The 15489-nt window shown below is 50.5% G+C and overlaps 1 protein-coding gene across 1 annotated transcript; it reads left to right on the forward strand.

The window, feature by feature from the left end:
• The first annotated feature begins 226 nt into the window (after positions 1–226).
• On the forward strand, positions 227–15179 carry KCNK1 (potassium two pore domain channel subfamily K member 1). Its single transcript, XM_038761196.1, has 3 exons — positions 227–672; positions 11729–12124; positions 14503–15179. The coding sequence occupies exons 1-3, from the start codon at positions 318–320 to the stop codon at positions 14763–14765; spliced, it is 1014 nt and encodes a 337-aa protein (XP_038617124.1). The 5' UTR covers positions 227–317; the 3' UTR covers positions 14766–15179.
• The last annotated feature ends 310 nt before the right edge of the window (positions 15180–15489 follow it).

The raw sequence follows: 15489 nt of genomic DNA on the forward strand, positions 1-15489 counted from the left end.
GAGGACTTCGGGGAGGAGGTGGGACGAGAAGAAAGGTCCCAGGACCGGCTGCGGGGACAAAGAGGGGACGGCCCTGCGTCTTCTGCTTTGGTGCTAGACACTGCTCTAAGCGCTAGGCCCGCATCCTCGGACGCTGCAGCGGCTTGGCACTGTCGGGCAGGGACTGTCTATGTTTGGACTTCCCAAGCGCTTAGTGCAGTGCTCCGCGCACGGTAAGCGCCCAGGAAATACGAATGATTGATTGAGGGAGGGAGGGAGGAAGGAAGACCCCCCCTCCTTTGCCCCCTCCAACCGTGCCCACGCCCCGCCGGGCCAAGATGCTGCAGTCCCTGGCTGGCAGCTCGTGCGGGCGGCTGCTGGAGAGGCACCGCTCGGCCTGGCGCTTCGGCCTGCTGGTGGTGGGCTACGGGGTCTACCTGGCCTTCGGGGCGGTGGTGTTCTCGTCCGTGGAGCTGCCCTCCGAGGACCTGCTGCGCCAGGAGCTGCGGGCCCTGAAGCGCCGGTTCCTGGAGGACCACCACTGCCTGGCCGAGCCGCAGCTGGAGGGCTTCCTGGCCCGCGTCCTGGAGGCCAGCAGCTACGGGGTGTCCGTCCTCAGCAACGCCTCCGGACCCTGGAACTGGGACTTCGCCTCCGCCCTCTTCTTCGCCAGCACCGTCCTCTCCACCACCGGTAACCCCCAACATTAGCAGAATAATCTATTTGATTTTGTTACTATGTTTGGTTTTCTTCTCTGTCTCCCCCTCTGTTGGGTAGGGACTGTCTCTAGATGTTGCCAATTTGTACTTCCCAAGCGCTTAGTCCACTGCTCTGCACATAGGAAGCGCTCAATAAATACGATTGACGATGATAATCGATCAATCAATCGCGTTTATTGAGCGCTTACTGTGTGCAGAGCACTGGACTAAGCGCTTGGGAAGTCCAGGTTGGCAACACCTAGAGACGGGCCCTACCCACAGTCTAAAAGGGGGATCCGCTCATCGTAGCAGAATAAGGATGGCATCCGTTCATCAGTCAATCGTACTGATTTAGGGAGCGGGTAACCCCCGGAATGAGCAGAATGAGGATGGCATCCGTTCATCAGTCAGTCGTGCTGAATTAAGGAGCGGGTAACCCCCAGAATGAGCAGAATGAGGATGGCATCCGTTCATCACTCCATCGTACTGATTTATGAAGCGGGTAACCCCCAGAATGAGCAGAATAAGGATGGCATCCGTTCATCAGTCAATCTACTGATTTATGGAGTGGGTAACCCCCAGAATGAGCAGAATGAGGATGGCATCCGTTCATCAGTCAATCGTACTTATTTATGGAGTGGGTAACCCCCAGAATGAGCAGAATGAGGATGGCATCCGTTCATCATAGCAGAATAAGGATGGCATCCATTCATCAGTCAATCGTACTGATTTATGGAGCGGGTAACCTCCAGAATGAGCAGAATGAGGTTGGCATCCGTTCATCAGTCAATCGTACAGATTTATGGAGCGGGTAACCCCCAGAATGAGCAGAATAAGGATGCCATCCATTCATCAGTCAATCGTACTTATTTATGGAGCGGGTAGCCCCCAGAATGAGCAGAATGAGGATGGCATCCATTCATCAGTCAACCGTACTGATTTATGGAGCGGGTAACCCCCAGAATGAACAGAATGAGGATGGCATCCGTTCATCACTCAATCGTACTGATTTATGAAGCGGGTAACCCCCAGAATGAGCAGAATGAGGATGGCATCCGTTCATCAGTCAATCATACTGATTTAGGGAGCGGGTAACCCCCAGAATGAGCAGAATGAGGATGGCATCCGTTCATCAGTACTGATTTAGGAAGCGGGTAACCCCCAGAATGAGCAGAATAAGGATGGCATCCGTTCATCAGTCAGTCGTACTTATTTATGGAGCGGGTAACCCCCAGAATGAGCAGAATAAGGATGCCATCCGTTCATCAGTCAGTCGTACTTATTTATGGAGTGGATAATCCCCAGAATGAGCAGAATGAGGATGGCATCTGTTCATCAGTCAATCGTACTGATTTATGGAGCGGGTAACCCCCAGAATGAGCAGAATGAGGATGGCATCCGTTCATCAGTCAATCGTACTGATTTATGGAGCGGGTAACCCCCAGAATGAGCAGAATAAGGATGGCATCCGTTCATCAGTCAATCTACTGATTTATGGAGCGGGTAACCCCCAGAATGAGCAGAATAAGGATGGCATCCATTCATCAGTCAATTGTGCTTATTTATGGAGCGCTCACTGTGTGCTGAGCGCTTGGAAAGTCCAAGGTAGCAACATAGAGAGGCTGTCTCTACCCACCAGTGAGTTCACAGTCTAGAAATCGTCATAATGAGGGTGTTTGGGGAGCCCACCGTTGGGTAGGGACCATCTCTATGTGTTGCCAACCTGGGCTTCCCAAGCGCTTGGTCCAGTGCTCTGCACACAGTAAGCGCTCAATAAATACGATTGACTGATTTGTTAAGCGCTACTATGTTCTAAGCTCTAATCAATCAATCGTATTTATTGAGCGCTTACTGTGTGCAGAGCACTGGACTAAGCGCTTGGGAAGTCCAAGTTGGCAACATATAGAGACGGTCCCAACCCAACAGTGGGCTCACAGTCTAGAAGCTCTAGAGAATGAATATATGTATATATGTTTGTACGTATTTACTACTCTATTTTACTTGTACATACCTATTCTATTTATTTTATTTTGTTAATATGTTTGGTTTTGTTGTCCGTCTCCCCCTTCTAGACTGTGAGCCCACGGTTGGGTAGGGACCGTCTCTCTGTGTTGCCAGCTTGGGCTTCCCAAGCGCTTGGTCCAGTGCTCTGCACACAGTAAGCGCTCAATAAATACGATTGATTGATGGATTGATTTGTTAAGCGCTTACTATGTGCCAAGCACTGTGATTGACTTGTTAAGCTCTTACTATGTGCCAAGCACTGTGATTGATTGGTTAAGCGCTTACTATGTGCTGAGCACTGTGATTGATTGATTGATTTGTTAAGCGCTTACTTTACTGTTCTAAGCTCCAGTCAATCAATCATATTTATTGAGCGCTTACTGTGTGCAGAGCACTGGACTAAGCGCTTGGGAAGCCCAAGTTGGCAACGTATAAAGACGATCCCAACCCAACAGTGGGCTCACAGTCTAGAAGCTCTAGAGAATGAATATATGTATATATATATTCATATATATATATGTTTGTACGTATTTATAACTATGTATTTATTTGTTTTACTTGTACATACCTATTCTATTTATTTTATTTTGTTAATATGTTTGGTTTTGTTCTCTGTCTCCCCCTTCTAGACTGTGAGCCCGCTGTTGGATAGGGACCGTCTCCATGTGATGCCAACTTGGGCTTCCCAAGCGCTTGGTCCAGTGCTCTGCACACAGTAAGCGCTCAATAAATACGATTGATTGATTGATAGATTTGTTAAGTGCTTACTATGTGCCAAGCACTGTTCTAAGCTGTAATATCAATCAATATCAATCAATCGTATTTATTGAGCGCTTACTAGGTGCAGAGCGCCAAGCACTGTGATTGATTGATTGATTTGTTAAGCGCTTACTATACTGTTCTAAGCTCCAAGCAATCAATCAGTCGCATTTATTGAGCGCTTACTGTGTGCAGAGCACTGGACTAAGCGCTTGGGAAGTCCAAGTTGGCAACATATAGAGACGGTCCCAACCCAGCAGTGGGCTCACAGTCTAGAAGCTGTAGAGAATGAATATATGTGTATATATATACGTATATACATGTATATACGTATATATATGTTTGTACGTGTTTATTACTGCATTTGTTTTACTTGTACATACCTATTCTATTTATTTTGTTTTGTTAATATGTTTCGTTTTGTTCCCTTCTAGACTGTGAGCCCACTGTTGGGTAGGGACTGTCTCTATATGTTGCCAACTTGTACTTCCCAAGTGCTTAGTACAGTGCTCTACACACAGTAAGCGCTCAATAAATACGATTGATTGATTGATTGATTCATTCATTCAGTTGGATTCAATCAATCAACCAATCGTATTTATTGAGCGCTTACTGTGTGCAGAGCACTGGACTAAGCGCTTGGGAAGTACAAGTTGGCAACATATAGAGACAGTCCCTACCCAACAGTGGGCTCATTGAGGAAAGAGGAAGAAGAGAAGCAGAGAAGCAGCGTGGCTCAGTGGAAAGAGCCCGGGCTTTGGAGTCAGAGGTCATGGGTTCAAATCCCAGTTCCACCACTTGTCAGCTGTGTGACTTTGGGCAAGTCACTTAAAGTCTCTGAGCCTCAGTTCCCTCATCTGGAAAATGGGGGTGAAGGCTGTGAGCCCCCCGTGGGACAACCTGATCACCTGGTAACCTCCCCAGCGCTTAGAACAGTGCTTTGCACATAGTAAGCACTTAATAAATGCCATTATTATTATTATTATTGAGTGCTTACTGTGTGCAAAGCCCTGTACTGAGTGCTTGGGAGAGCACAACGGAACAATAAACAGACAGCGGACACCACATGTGGACATCTGCCATGCACATGGACATGGGCATTCCCTCTGCCCATCCGCCAACCTCGCTCTCTTCCTCCCTTCAAGGCCCTACTGAGAGCTCACCTCCTCCAGGAGGCCTTCCCAGACTGAGCCCCTTCCTTCCTCTCCCCCTCGTCCCCCTCTCCATCCCCCCCATCTTACCTCCTTCCCTTCCCCACAGCACCTGTATATATGTATATATGTTTGTACAGATTTATTACTCTATTTATCTTACCTCCTTCCCTTCCCCACAGCACCTGTATATATGTATATATGTTTGTACATATTTATTACTCTATTTATTTATTTATTTATTTATTTATCTTACCTCCTTCCCTTCCCCACAGCACCTGTATATCTGTATATATGTTTGTACATATTTATTACTCTATTTATTTATTTATTTATCTTACTTGTACATATCTATTCTATTTATTTTATTTTGTTAGTGTGTTTGGTTTTGTTCTCTGTCTGCCCCTTCTAGACTGTGAGCCCACTGTTGGGTAGGGACTGTCTCTATATGTTGCCAACGTGTACTTCCCAAGCGCCTAGTCCAGTGCTCTGCACACAGTAAGCGCTCAATAAATACGATTGATTGATTGATTGATTGACAGGGCACTGTCCTGGGGGAGTCTAGTAACATTAGGAGACTCGATCTCTGTCCAGAAATAACACGGGGCGGGGTTTCTGCACCTTCCCTTACCCCACCTCCCTCACCCCGCCTTCCAACTGGCTAAATCATCATCAATCGTATTTATTGAGCGCTTACTATGCGCAGAGCACTGTACTAAGCGCTTAATGACGCGTCGGTCTCTTTTTCCTCACCCTGCCAGACTTCTGTTCCCACAGTGCCGTGATTTATCAGCATGAACCACTCCACACCCACTTCCTGCCAGAATCTTATGAAATTACCGCGGTTCCTTCGCCCCCCCGCCCCTCCCCGGGCCCCCTTTCTGGACCCCATCTCATCATCATCATCAATCGTATTTATTGAGCGCTTACTGTGTGCAGAGCACTGTACTAAGCGCTTGGGAAGTCCAAGTTGGCAACATATAGAGACAGTCCCTACCCAACAGCGGGCTCACAGTCTAAAAGTCTCACAGTCTCCTTGCCTATGTGGTGAAATGTTTTCCTTCCTCCTGCCTAGCCAGTTTTTCCGGTGTCCTGGAAGTGTCTCCCAGAATATTATCCACGTAATAATAATAATGATGGCATTTATTAAGCGCTTACTATGTGCAAAGCACTGTTCTAAGCGCTGGGGAGGTTACAAGGTGATCAGGTTGTCCCACGGGGGAGGCTCACAGTCTCAATCCCCATTTTACAGATGAGGGAACTGAGGCACAGAGAAGTTTTAGACTGTGAGCCTACTGTTGGGTAGGGACTGTCTCTATATGTTGCCAACTTGTCCTTCCCAAGCGTGTAGTACAGTGCTCTGCACACAGTAAGCGCTCAATAAATATGATTGATTGATTAAGTGACTTGTCCAGAGTCACACAGCTGACAAGTGGCGGAGCCGGGATTTGAACCCATGACCTCTGACTCCCAAGCCCGGGCTCTTTCCACTGAGCCACGCTGCTTCCATTCATTCATTCAGTCGTATTTATTGAGCGCTTACTGTGTGCAGAGCACTGTACTAAGCACTTGGGAAGTACAAGTTGGCAACATATAGAGACGGTCCCTACCCAACAGCAGGCTCACAGGCTAAAAGGGGGAGACAGACAACAGCCCACCCTGCACAGGCTCCTTCTCCAGCCCACCCGGCACCCTCCGCTCCTCCGCCGCTAATCTCCTCACCGTTAGGCCTCGTTCTCGCCTGTCCCGCCGTCGACCCCCGGCCCACGTCATCCCCCGAGCCTGGAATGCCCCCAATCCCTCTGCCCATCCGCCAAGCTAGCTCTCTTCCTCCCTTCAAGGCCCTACTGAGAGCTCACCTCCTCCAGGAAGCCTTCCCACACTCAGCCCCTTCCTTCCTCTCCCCCTCGTCCCCCTCTCCATCCCCCTCATCTTACCTCCTTCCCTTCCCCACTGCACCTGTATATATGTATATATGTTTGTACGTATTTATTACTCCATTTATTTATTTTACTTGTACATATCTATTCTATTTATTTTATTTTGTTAGTATGTTTGGTTTTGTTCTCTGTCTCCCCCTTTTAGACTGTGAGCCCACTGTTGGGTAGGGACCGTCTCTAGATGTTGCCAACTTGTACTTCCCAAGCGCTTAGTACAGTGCTGTGCACATAGTAAGCGCTCAATAAATACGATTGATGATGATGATGATGATGATTTATTTTACTTTTACATATATATTCTATTTATTTCATTTTGTTAGTATGTTTGGTTTTGTTCTCTGTCTCCCCCTTTTAGACTGTGAGCCTACTGTTGGGTAGGGACTGTCTCTATATGTTGCCAACTTGTACTTCCCAAGTGCTTAGTCCAGCGTTCTGCACACAGCAAGCGCTCAATAAATACTATTGATTGATTCATTCATTCATTCATTCATTCATTCATTTATTGAATTCATTCAGTCGTATTTGTTGAGCGCTTACTGTGTGCAGAGCGCTGTACTAAGCGCTTGGAAAGTACAATTCAGCCAAAAAGAGAGACAGTCCCGGCCCTCACCAGGCTTACGGCCTAGAAGGCGGGAGGGAGCTCGTGATTGATGAGGTGATTTGGGAAAAATTAAAACTTTTCATGAATTCAGAGAAGCAGCGTGGCCTAGAGGAAGGGGCACGGGCTCGGAAGTCAGAGGATTTAGGTTCTAACCCCAGCTCTGCCAATTGCCTGCCGTGTGACCTTGGACAAGTCACTTCTCTGGGTTTCAGTTCATCGTCTGTAAAATGGGGATTCATTACCTGTTCTCCCTTCCCCTTAGACCGTCAACCCCAAATAGGACAGGGATTGCATCCAGCCAGATTATCTTGTGTCTACCTCAGTCCTTGGTATGGGGCTTGGCATGTAGCTAGTGCTTAATGAGCATCACAATTCTTATGATTTGCAGCGTGGCTCAGTAGGACAGAGCCCGGGCTTTGGAGTCGGAGGTCATGGGTTCAAATCCCGGCTCTGCCAATTGTCAGCTGTGTGACTTTGGGCAAGTCACTTCACTTCTCTGGGCCTCAGTGACCTCATCTGTAAAATGGGGATGAAGACTGTGAGCCCCCCGTGGGACAACTTGATCACCTTGTAACCTCCCCAGCGCTTAGAACAGTGTTTTGCACATAGTAAGTGCTTAATAAATGCCATCATTGTTATTATTATTATTATTATGATTATTGGGATGGTGGCTCTTCTAGACCAGTTCACCTCTTAGGCTTCTCAGACTCATTTAGCGCCAGCCCCGATCACCAATATTTCACTCTGCTGTGCTTTTATTACTACCTGCCCTATCTCTGTTTCTTCCCCCTGCTCCTTCTGGTAAATAATTTATATCCTCCAGTCTCTCTCTGCCATTAGGCTGTAAACTTCTTCCTTCTGCTGGACTCTGGGACCGGGAGGCCCAGGTTCTAATCCTGTCACGTGCCACGTGGCTCTGCCGCACGTCTGCTGGGTGACCTTGGGGACGTCCCTGAACCCCTCCGGACCTCTGTTTCCTCCTCTCTAAAATGGAGATAGGATTCCTGCCCTCCCTCCCTCGTAAGCTCTGGGCCTCCGTGGGACAGGGACTGCGTCCGATCTGATTACCCTGTGCCTGCCGCGGTGCTTAGCACATAGCAGGAGCTGAACAAATACCACATCTGAGTCTCGTTACAAGACGCATGCCGTCTACAGCAAGGAGAACCGCGTGAGAGTGTAGAAGGAAGGGAGGAAGAGGGGGAGCGGGTGGCAGCAAGGAGTAGCCAGGTGGCCCGGTGCCATCCAAGGGTGGCCTGACGGAAAGGCGGAGGCTGGGGCGGTTGCCGGGGAAACCTGGCATTATGCAGAAGCAGCATCCCGTTCACCGCCGCTGTAGGGCACCTTGGGTCCGGGCCCATTCTACCCCCTGCTCCTAACCGGAGCCAGCGGCCCGTGGGTGACGGTGGGAGGTGCCTGGCGGTGGTCTTGGCCCATCTGGGTGGGCGATGGGGTGCCCGTTGCCAGGGGGCACCTTCAACCCAAGCCGGGTGTCAATCAATGCTCCGCGAAGGCAGAAGGAGGGGAGACTCAAGTCTTCAGGTGACACTGAACACCTAATGGCTCCCCTGGCACCGGTCGAATTACGACCCATGCCATAATTCCTCCCCCTCGTCCCCCTCTCCATCCCCCCATCTTACCTCCTTCCCTTCCCCACAGCACCTGTATATATGTTTGTACATATTACTCTATTTATTTTACTTCTACGTATCTATTCTATTTATTTTATTTTGTTAGTATGTTTGGTTTTGTCTCCCCCTTTTAGACTGTGAGCCCACTGTTGGGTAGGGACTGTCTCTAGATGTTGCCAATTTGTACTTCCCAAGCGCTTAGTACAGTGCTCTGCACATAGTAAGCGCTCAATAAATACGTTTGATGATGATGATGCAGAATTAACTTCAGCTCTCCCAAATCCATCTTCCAGTGGGGCTTGTTTTCTTTTATTATAATGGCATTTATTAAGCACTTACTGTGTGCAAAGCACTGTTCTAAGTGCTGGGGGAATACAATAATAATAATAATGGCATTCATTAAGCGCTTACTATGTGCAAAGCACCGTTCTAAGCGCTGGGGAGGTTACAAGGTGATCAGGTTGTCCCACGGGGGTGCTCACAGTCAACCCCCATTTTACAGTTGAGGTAACTGAGGCCCAGAGAAGTTAAGTGACTTGCCCAAGGTCACCCAGCTGCCAATTGGCGGAGCCGGGATTGGAACCCACGACCACTGACTCCAAAGCCCGGGCTCTTTCCACCGAGCCACGCTGCTTTTCTTTGTTAATGACTCCAAGCCCAATCTCAAGAATAGGAATTTCAGCGGAAAGGGCTCAATACAGTGCTCTGCGCACGGCAGGCGCCCAGCACAGTGCTCTACACACAGCGGGCACCTGACAGGGCAGCTTGCAGTCAATCAATCAATCAATCGTATTTATTGAGCGCTTACTGCGTGCAGAGCACTGTACTAAGCGCTTGGGAAGTACAAGTTGGCAACACACCGTAGGTCCTCAATAAATATTGGTAGATTCCAGCCAAACGGTCCATCAGTGGTATTTATTGAGCGCTTACTATTTACAAAGCGCCGTTCTTAGCCCTTGAGAGAGTTCACATCATTATAACCCCCTGATTTTGGTCTGGTGCTTTGAGTTTTTCACAACCGCGCTTCATCACGTCTCTCCTTCTGTCCTCAGAACATCCCAGTCACACAGGAAGGCGAGGCCGAAGGTTATTATCCTCGTGTCACAGATGAGGAAACCGAGGCCCAGAGAGGTGAAATAATTTGCCCCAAGGTCACGCAGCAGGTGGGATTAGGACTCGACTCCCCTGCCTGTCTGCTTTGGGTTCTCTACAATACAAAATCCCACTTTGGTGCCGTAGCGGACTGGATTGCATAAACATCTCCCTGTGGGAGCCCGAGAAGGAATCTTTCAGGAGTTTTTCGTCGGGTAAAATGAAAATGCCAAGGGCACAGTACTTAGTCAGGGTTAACATTTTTATGGGTTGATTTAAAAACCCGGGAACGGCTGGTTGCGGATATGGGCACCGTCACGCGTTTTCAAAGACGGAGGAGGTGCCTGCCGGGTGATCTTTTTTTTTTTTTTCTCCCCTGGGTTCAGTCGACAGAAATAAATTATTCATCAGCTAGTTAAAATGCAAGCAGGCCCAAAGCCTTCTTTCCTACACCCTGTGCTGTTTCCTGCAGCAGGACTGTTTGCGTTTGGTACGTGAAGTGCGCTAATGCAGTCCGGGGCCTGTTCGGGGGGTGTGGAAGCTGGAAGTTTGGCACTTTCCAAACTCCAGTGAATTAATTAGAACGTATTGAACATCCACTGGGTGCAGTACGTTGTGCTAAATGCCGAGGACATCGGTGCCCTCTCCTCAGGGGGCAAGGAAGCGGTGGGCTCCACAGCTGTGTGAGCTGGGCAGCGTTGCCCCTCCGGGTCTCTGACCAGACCCGAGAGCTTCCAAATATTCAAGATGAGCTCCTTGGCCTTTTGGCTGTCTGAAGACTTTGAGCCCGCTGTTGGGTAGGGACCGTCTCTATGTGTTGCCGACTTGTACTTTCCAAGCGCTTAGTACAGTGCTCTGCACACAGTAAGCGCTCAATAAATACAATTGATTGATTGATTGAAGCCCGTCCTTCCAGCAGGCTTCGTCCCCTCCGTAGAATCCCCGCCTTCTCACCCCTTCTCCCACGGCGTCAGATTGGCCGGTCCGGCTCGGGAGCTTCCAAAGTCCCCTCCCGGTCTTAATCCCCGTTTTACAGATGAGGTAGCTGAGGCCCAGAGAAGTTAAGTGGGCATATTACTGGGCATATTACTCCCCTCCTCAAAAACCTCCAATGGCTACCAATCAATCTGCGCATCAGGCAGAAACTCCTCACCCTGGGCTTCCAGGCTGTCCATCCCCTCGCCCCCTCCTACCTCACCTCCCTTCTCTCCTTCTCCAGCCCAGCCCGCACCCTCCGCTCCTCTGCCGCTAATCTCCTCCCCGTACCTCGTTCTCGCCCATCCCGCCATCAACCCCCGGCCCACGTCATCCCCCGGGCCTGGAATGCCCTCCTTCTGCCCCTCTGCCAAGCTAGCTCTCTTCCTCCCTTCAAGGCCCTGCTGAGAGCTCACCTCCTCCAGGAGGCCTTCCCAGACTGAGCCCCTTCCTTCCTCTCCCCCTCGTCCCCCTCTCCATCCCCCCATCTTACCTCCTTCCCTTCCCCACAGCACCCGCATATATGGTTGTACATATTTATTACTCTATTTATTTATTTATTTTACTTGTACATATCTATCCTATTTATTTTATTTTGTTGTATGCTTGGTTTTGTTCTCTGTCTCCCCCTTTTAGACTGTGAGCCCACTGTTGGGTAGGGACTGTCTCTATGTGTTGCCAGTTTGTACTTCCCAAGCGCTTAGTACAGTGCTCTGCACACAGTAAGCGCTCAATAAATACGATTGATGATGATGATGATGAAGTGACTTGGCCAAGCTCACACGGCAGACAAGCGGGTTGAATTCCAGATGTCCAGATGACGTTGGAGTGAGCCGGGCCATCCCCTTTTTCCCCTTTCCCCTCCACCGACCGCTGTGTCCTTTCTCTTCCATCCTCCCAGGGTACGGCCACACAGTGCCGCTGTCAGACGGGGGAAAGGCCTTCTGCATCGTCTACTCGGTCATCGGCATCCCGTTCACCCTGCTGTTCCTGACGGCCGTGGTCCAGCGCCTCGTCGTCTACGTGACGCGCCGGCCAGTGCTCTACCTGCACCTGCGCTGGGGCCTGTCCAAGCAGCTGGTGGCCGGCGCCCACGCCGTGCTCCTGGGCTTCGTCACCGTCTCCTGCTTCTTCTTCATCCCCGCCGCCATCTTCTCCGCCCTGGAGGATGACTGGAACTTCCTGGAGTCCTTCTACTTCTGCTTCATCTCCCTGAGCACCATCGGCCTGGGGGATTACGTCCCCGGGGAGGGCTACAACCAGAAGTTCCGGGAGCTGTACAAAATCGGCATCACGTGTGAGTGATGATGAGGGCATTGGTTAAGCGCTTATCATGTGCCCAGCACCGTTCTAAGCGCCGGGGGGATACAAGGTAATCAGGTTGTCCCACATGGGGCTCGCAGCCTAAATTCCCGTTTTTCCGATGAGGTAACTGAGGCCCAGAGAAGTGAAGTGACTTTCCCAAAGTCACACAGCTGACAAGTGGGGATTAGAACCCATGACCTCTGACTCCCGAGCCCGGGCTCTTTCCTCTGAGCCCCGAGCGGGCAGGGAAGGGGGACCCCCGGCCATTTCCCTTCTCCCCCGCGACGGGGATCGAGGGGCGGGAGCCACGGACCGCAGCTGGCGGTCCCCGCGGTTTCCTTCTCCTCCGGCACAGCGTCAGAGGGAGGGAGAACGGGGTTCTGGTCCCCACCGCACAGAGGAGGATGCTGAGGTCCAGAGAGGCTGATAAGCTGGGCTGGGGTTGCACAGCAGGCCACAGCTGGGCCTGGGACCGGTCCTCTTGGGCCGCTGGGTTTGGCGGGGGGCGGGACCCGGATTAGGCCGCAACGGGTCGGTTCTGGTCCGCTCTTGGTCGCGACTACCCAGAGCGTCTTAGGGTGGACCGCCCCTCTCCCCCGCCACTCCCTTAAAGAAGCAGTGTAGCCTAGTGGATAGAGCCCAGGGCCTGGGAATCAGAAGGACCTGGGTTCTAGTCCTGGCTCCAGTCCTGGCTGTGTGACCTTGGGCGAGTGACTTTACTTCTCTGGGCCTCAGTTACCTCGTCTGGAAAACGGGGGTTATGACTTTGAGGCCCACGGGGGACATGGACTGTGTCCAACCCGATTATCTTGTATCTACCCCAGTGCTTAGAACGGTGACTGGCACATAGTAGGTGCTTAACAAATACTATAAAAAAAACCCATTGTATTTATTGAGTGCTTATGTGTATACTCTCTCTAAGGAGAAAGTACAGCACAACAATATTAACAGACGCATCTTCTAGCCTGTGAGCCCGCTGTTGGGTAGGGACCGTCTCTATATGTTGCCAACTTGTACTTCCCAAGCGCTTAGTACAGTGCTCTGCGCACAGTAAGCGCTCAATAAATATGATTGATTGATTCCCTGCCCACAACAAGCTTACAGTCCCCTCCTTTTCCTTGGGAATTCAAACGGCTGGAGTCTGGGGAAAGAATCTAAATTTTCAGAACTTTAGCAGTAACACTTGGGCCGGAATTTAAGAACAGGAGTTTTTACAAGGAATGCATCCAACGTTAACAATGGTGGGATAATCGATCAGTAAGTTCTTTGAGCATCTACTGGGTACAGAGCACTGTCCTAAGTGCTTGGGAGAGTACAATAGTGTTAGTAGACACAGTCTCTGTCCTCAAGAAGCTTGCAGTCCCATGGGAGAGGTAGACACTGAAATAATTTGCAGACAAGAGGAAGAAAGGAAGGGGATGTGTACATAAGTTTTACTAAACAAGATAATCAGTCAATCGTATTTATTGAGCGCTTACTGAGTGCAGAGCACTGTACTAAGCGCTTGGGAAGTACAAGTTGGCAACATCTAGAGACAGTCCCTACCCAACAGTGGGCTCACAGTCTAAAAGGGGGAGACAGAGAACCAAACCAAACATACTAACAAAATAAAATAAATATACATGGTTGCCTTCCCACAGTCTAAGAAGGAGAGAGAACAGGTATCTTCTCCCCATTTTACAGTGAGGAAACTGAGGCCCAGGGAGGTTGTGACTTGCCTGAGATCACACACACACACACATTTGTACATATTTATTCTACTTATTTTATTTTGTTAATGTGTTTTGTTCTCTGTTTCCCCCTTCTAGACTGTGAGCCCGCTGTTGGGTAGGGACCGTCTCCATATGTACGGACTTCCCAAGCGCTTAGTACAGTGCTCTGCACACAGTAAGCACTCAATAAATACGATTGATGATGATGATGATGATGATTAAATACAATTGAATGAATGAACACAGCAAATCAGTGGCAGAGCTAGGACTTGAACCCTGACCCCGCCCTGTCCGCTAGACTCCACTGCCCATTACTTCCCTTGTATAGATGGGGAAACCAGGGCCCAGAATGGTCAACCAAGTGACTCGCCCAAGGTCACACAGCAGTCCAGAGCTAGGTATGTCTCTGAGATTCTTCTGTTAGACTCTGAATCTTTTTTTTGTCTTTCCCGGTCTTTTGTCTTTCTGTTGGCAAGTGACAACCCTGGTATGTTTTGTGTATGCGTGTGTGTGTTGTGGAGGCCCCAGAAGCAACTTGGCCTGGCCTACTGGAAAGAACACGGGTCCGGGAGCTAGAGGACCTGGGTTCTAATCCCGTCTCTGCCACTTGTGTGCCGTTTGACCTTGGGTAAGCCACTTCTGTCCGTGTCGTTCCCAGGTTACCTGCTGCTGGGCCTCATCGCCATGCTCGTGGTCCTGGAGACCTTCTGCGAGCTGCACGAGCTGAAGAAGTTCCGCAAGATGTTCTACGTGAAGAAGGACAAGGAGGAGGAGGACCAGGTGCAAATCCTGGACCACGAGCAGCTCTCCTTCTCCTCCGTCGCCGGACGGGTAGCCGACGCCAAGGGGGAGCAGAAGCCCGGGCAGGACCTCGTGACCGCCTGGCCGGCTCTGCCCCCGGACAGCTCGCCCGACCCGTAGCGCCGCGGTCTCCGCGCCGCCCGACCCCGCGGCCGGAGCGGGAGGTCGCGGCCGATCGGCCGACGGTGCCTAGTGGGGGGACGGGGAGGCCTCGCTTCGACGGTGGGGATGCCCGTCTCAGAGCGGAGTAGGGGGCGGGGGCGGCGAGATCATTTAGCTAAGCACAACAGAGCTCGCCTTTGCATTTAACGGAAGAGAGGGGTCCGAGGATGCCGCCCCGCACCTGGCGTCGGCGGGCCTATGCGGCCCGCGTTGGGCCGCCCCCCGCCGCGGGATTATTTCTGTAGACCCCGATTTGAGTTGGCTATTTATGAGAACGCTGACCGCTGTGTACATACGAAGTATAAATATGTTTATAGCCTGTATAGACGTCAAGGGCGCCAACTCCGCACAACAGCAGAACCCAGATCTGTAGAGCACGTTGGTCTTTTGTCGTAGATTTGCCTTTATGCGAGCGACTCCTACGCGCGGCGCCGAGGAGGATCCGGTGGGCAGAAGCGGGCGCGAACCCGGGGGGCGGCGGTGGGAGGTGGTATTTTCTTGGTGATAGAAATAGTAATAATAATGATGGTATTTGTTAAGCGCTCTATTAAGCACACAAGCTAATCAGGTTGGCCACAGTCCCCCTTAATCCCCATTTTACAGGTGAGGTAACTGAGGCACAGAGAAGCGAAGTGACTTACCCGAAGTCATCCAGCCATCCCTTCCCCACAGCACCTGTATA

This window comes from Tachyglossus aculeatus, chromosome 19, assembly GCF_015852505.1.
Source record: "Tachyglossus aculeatus isolate mTacAcu1 chromosome 19, mTacAcu1.pri, whole genome shotgun sequence".
NCBI classification, from domain to species: Eukaryota; Metazoa; Chordata; class Mammalia; order Monotremata; family Tachyglossidae; genus Tachyglossus; species Tachyglossus aculeatus.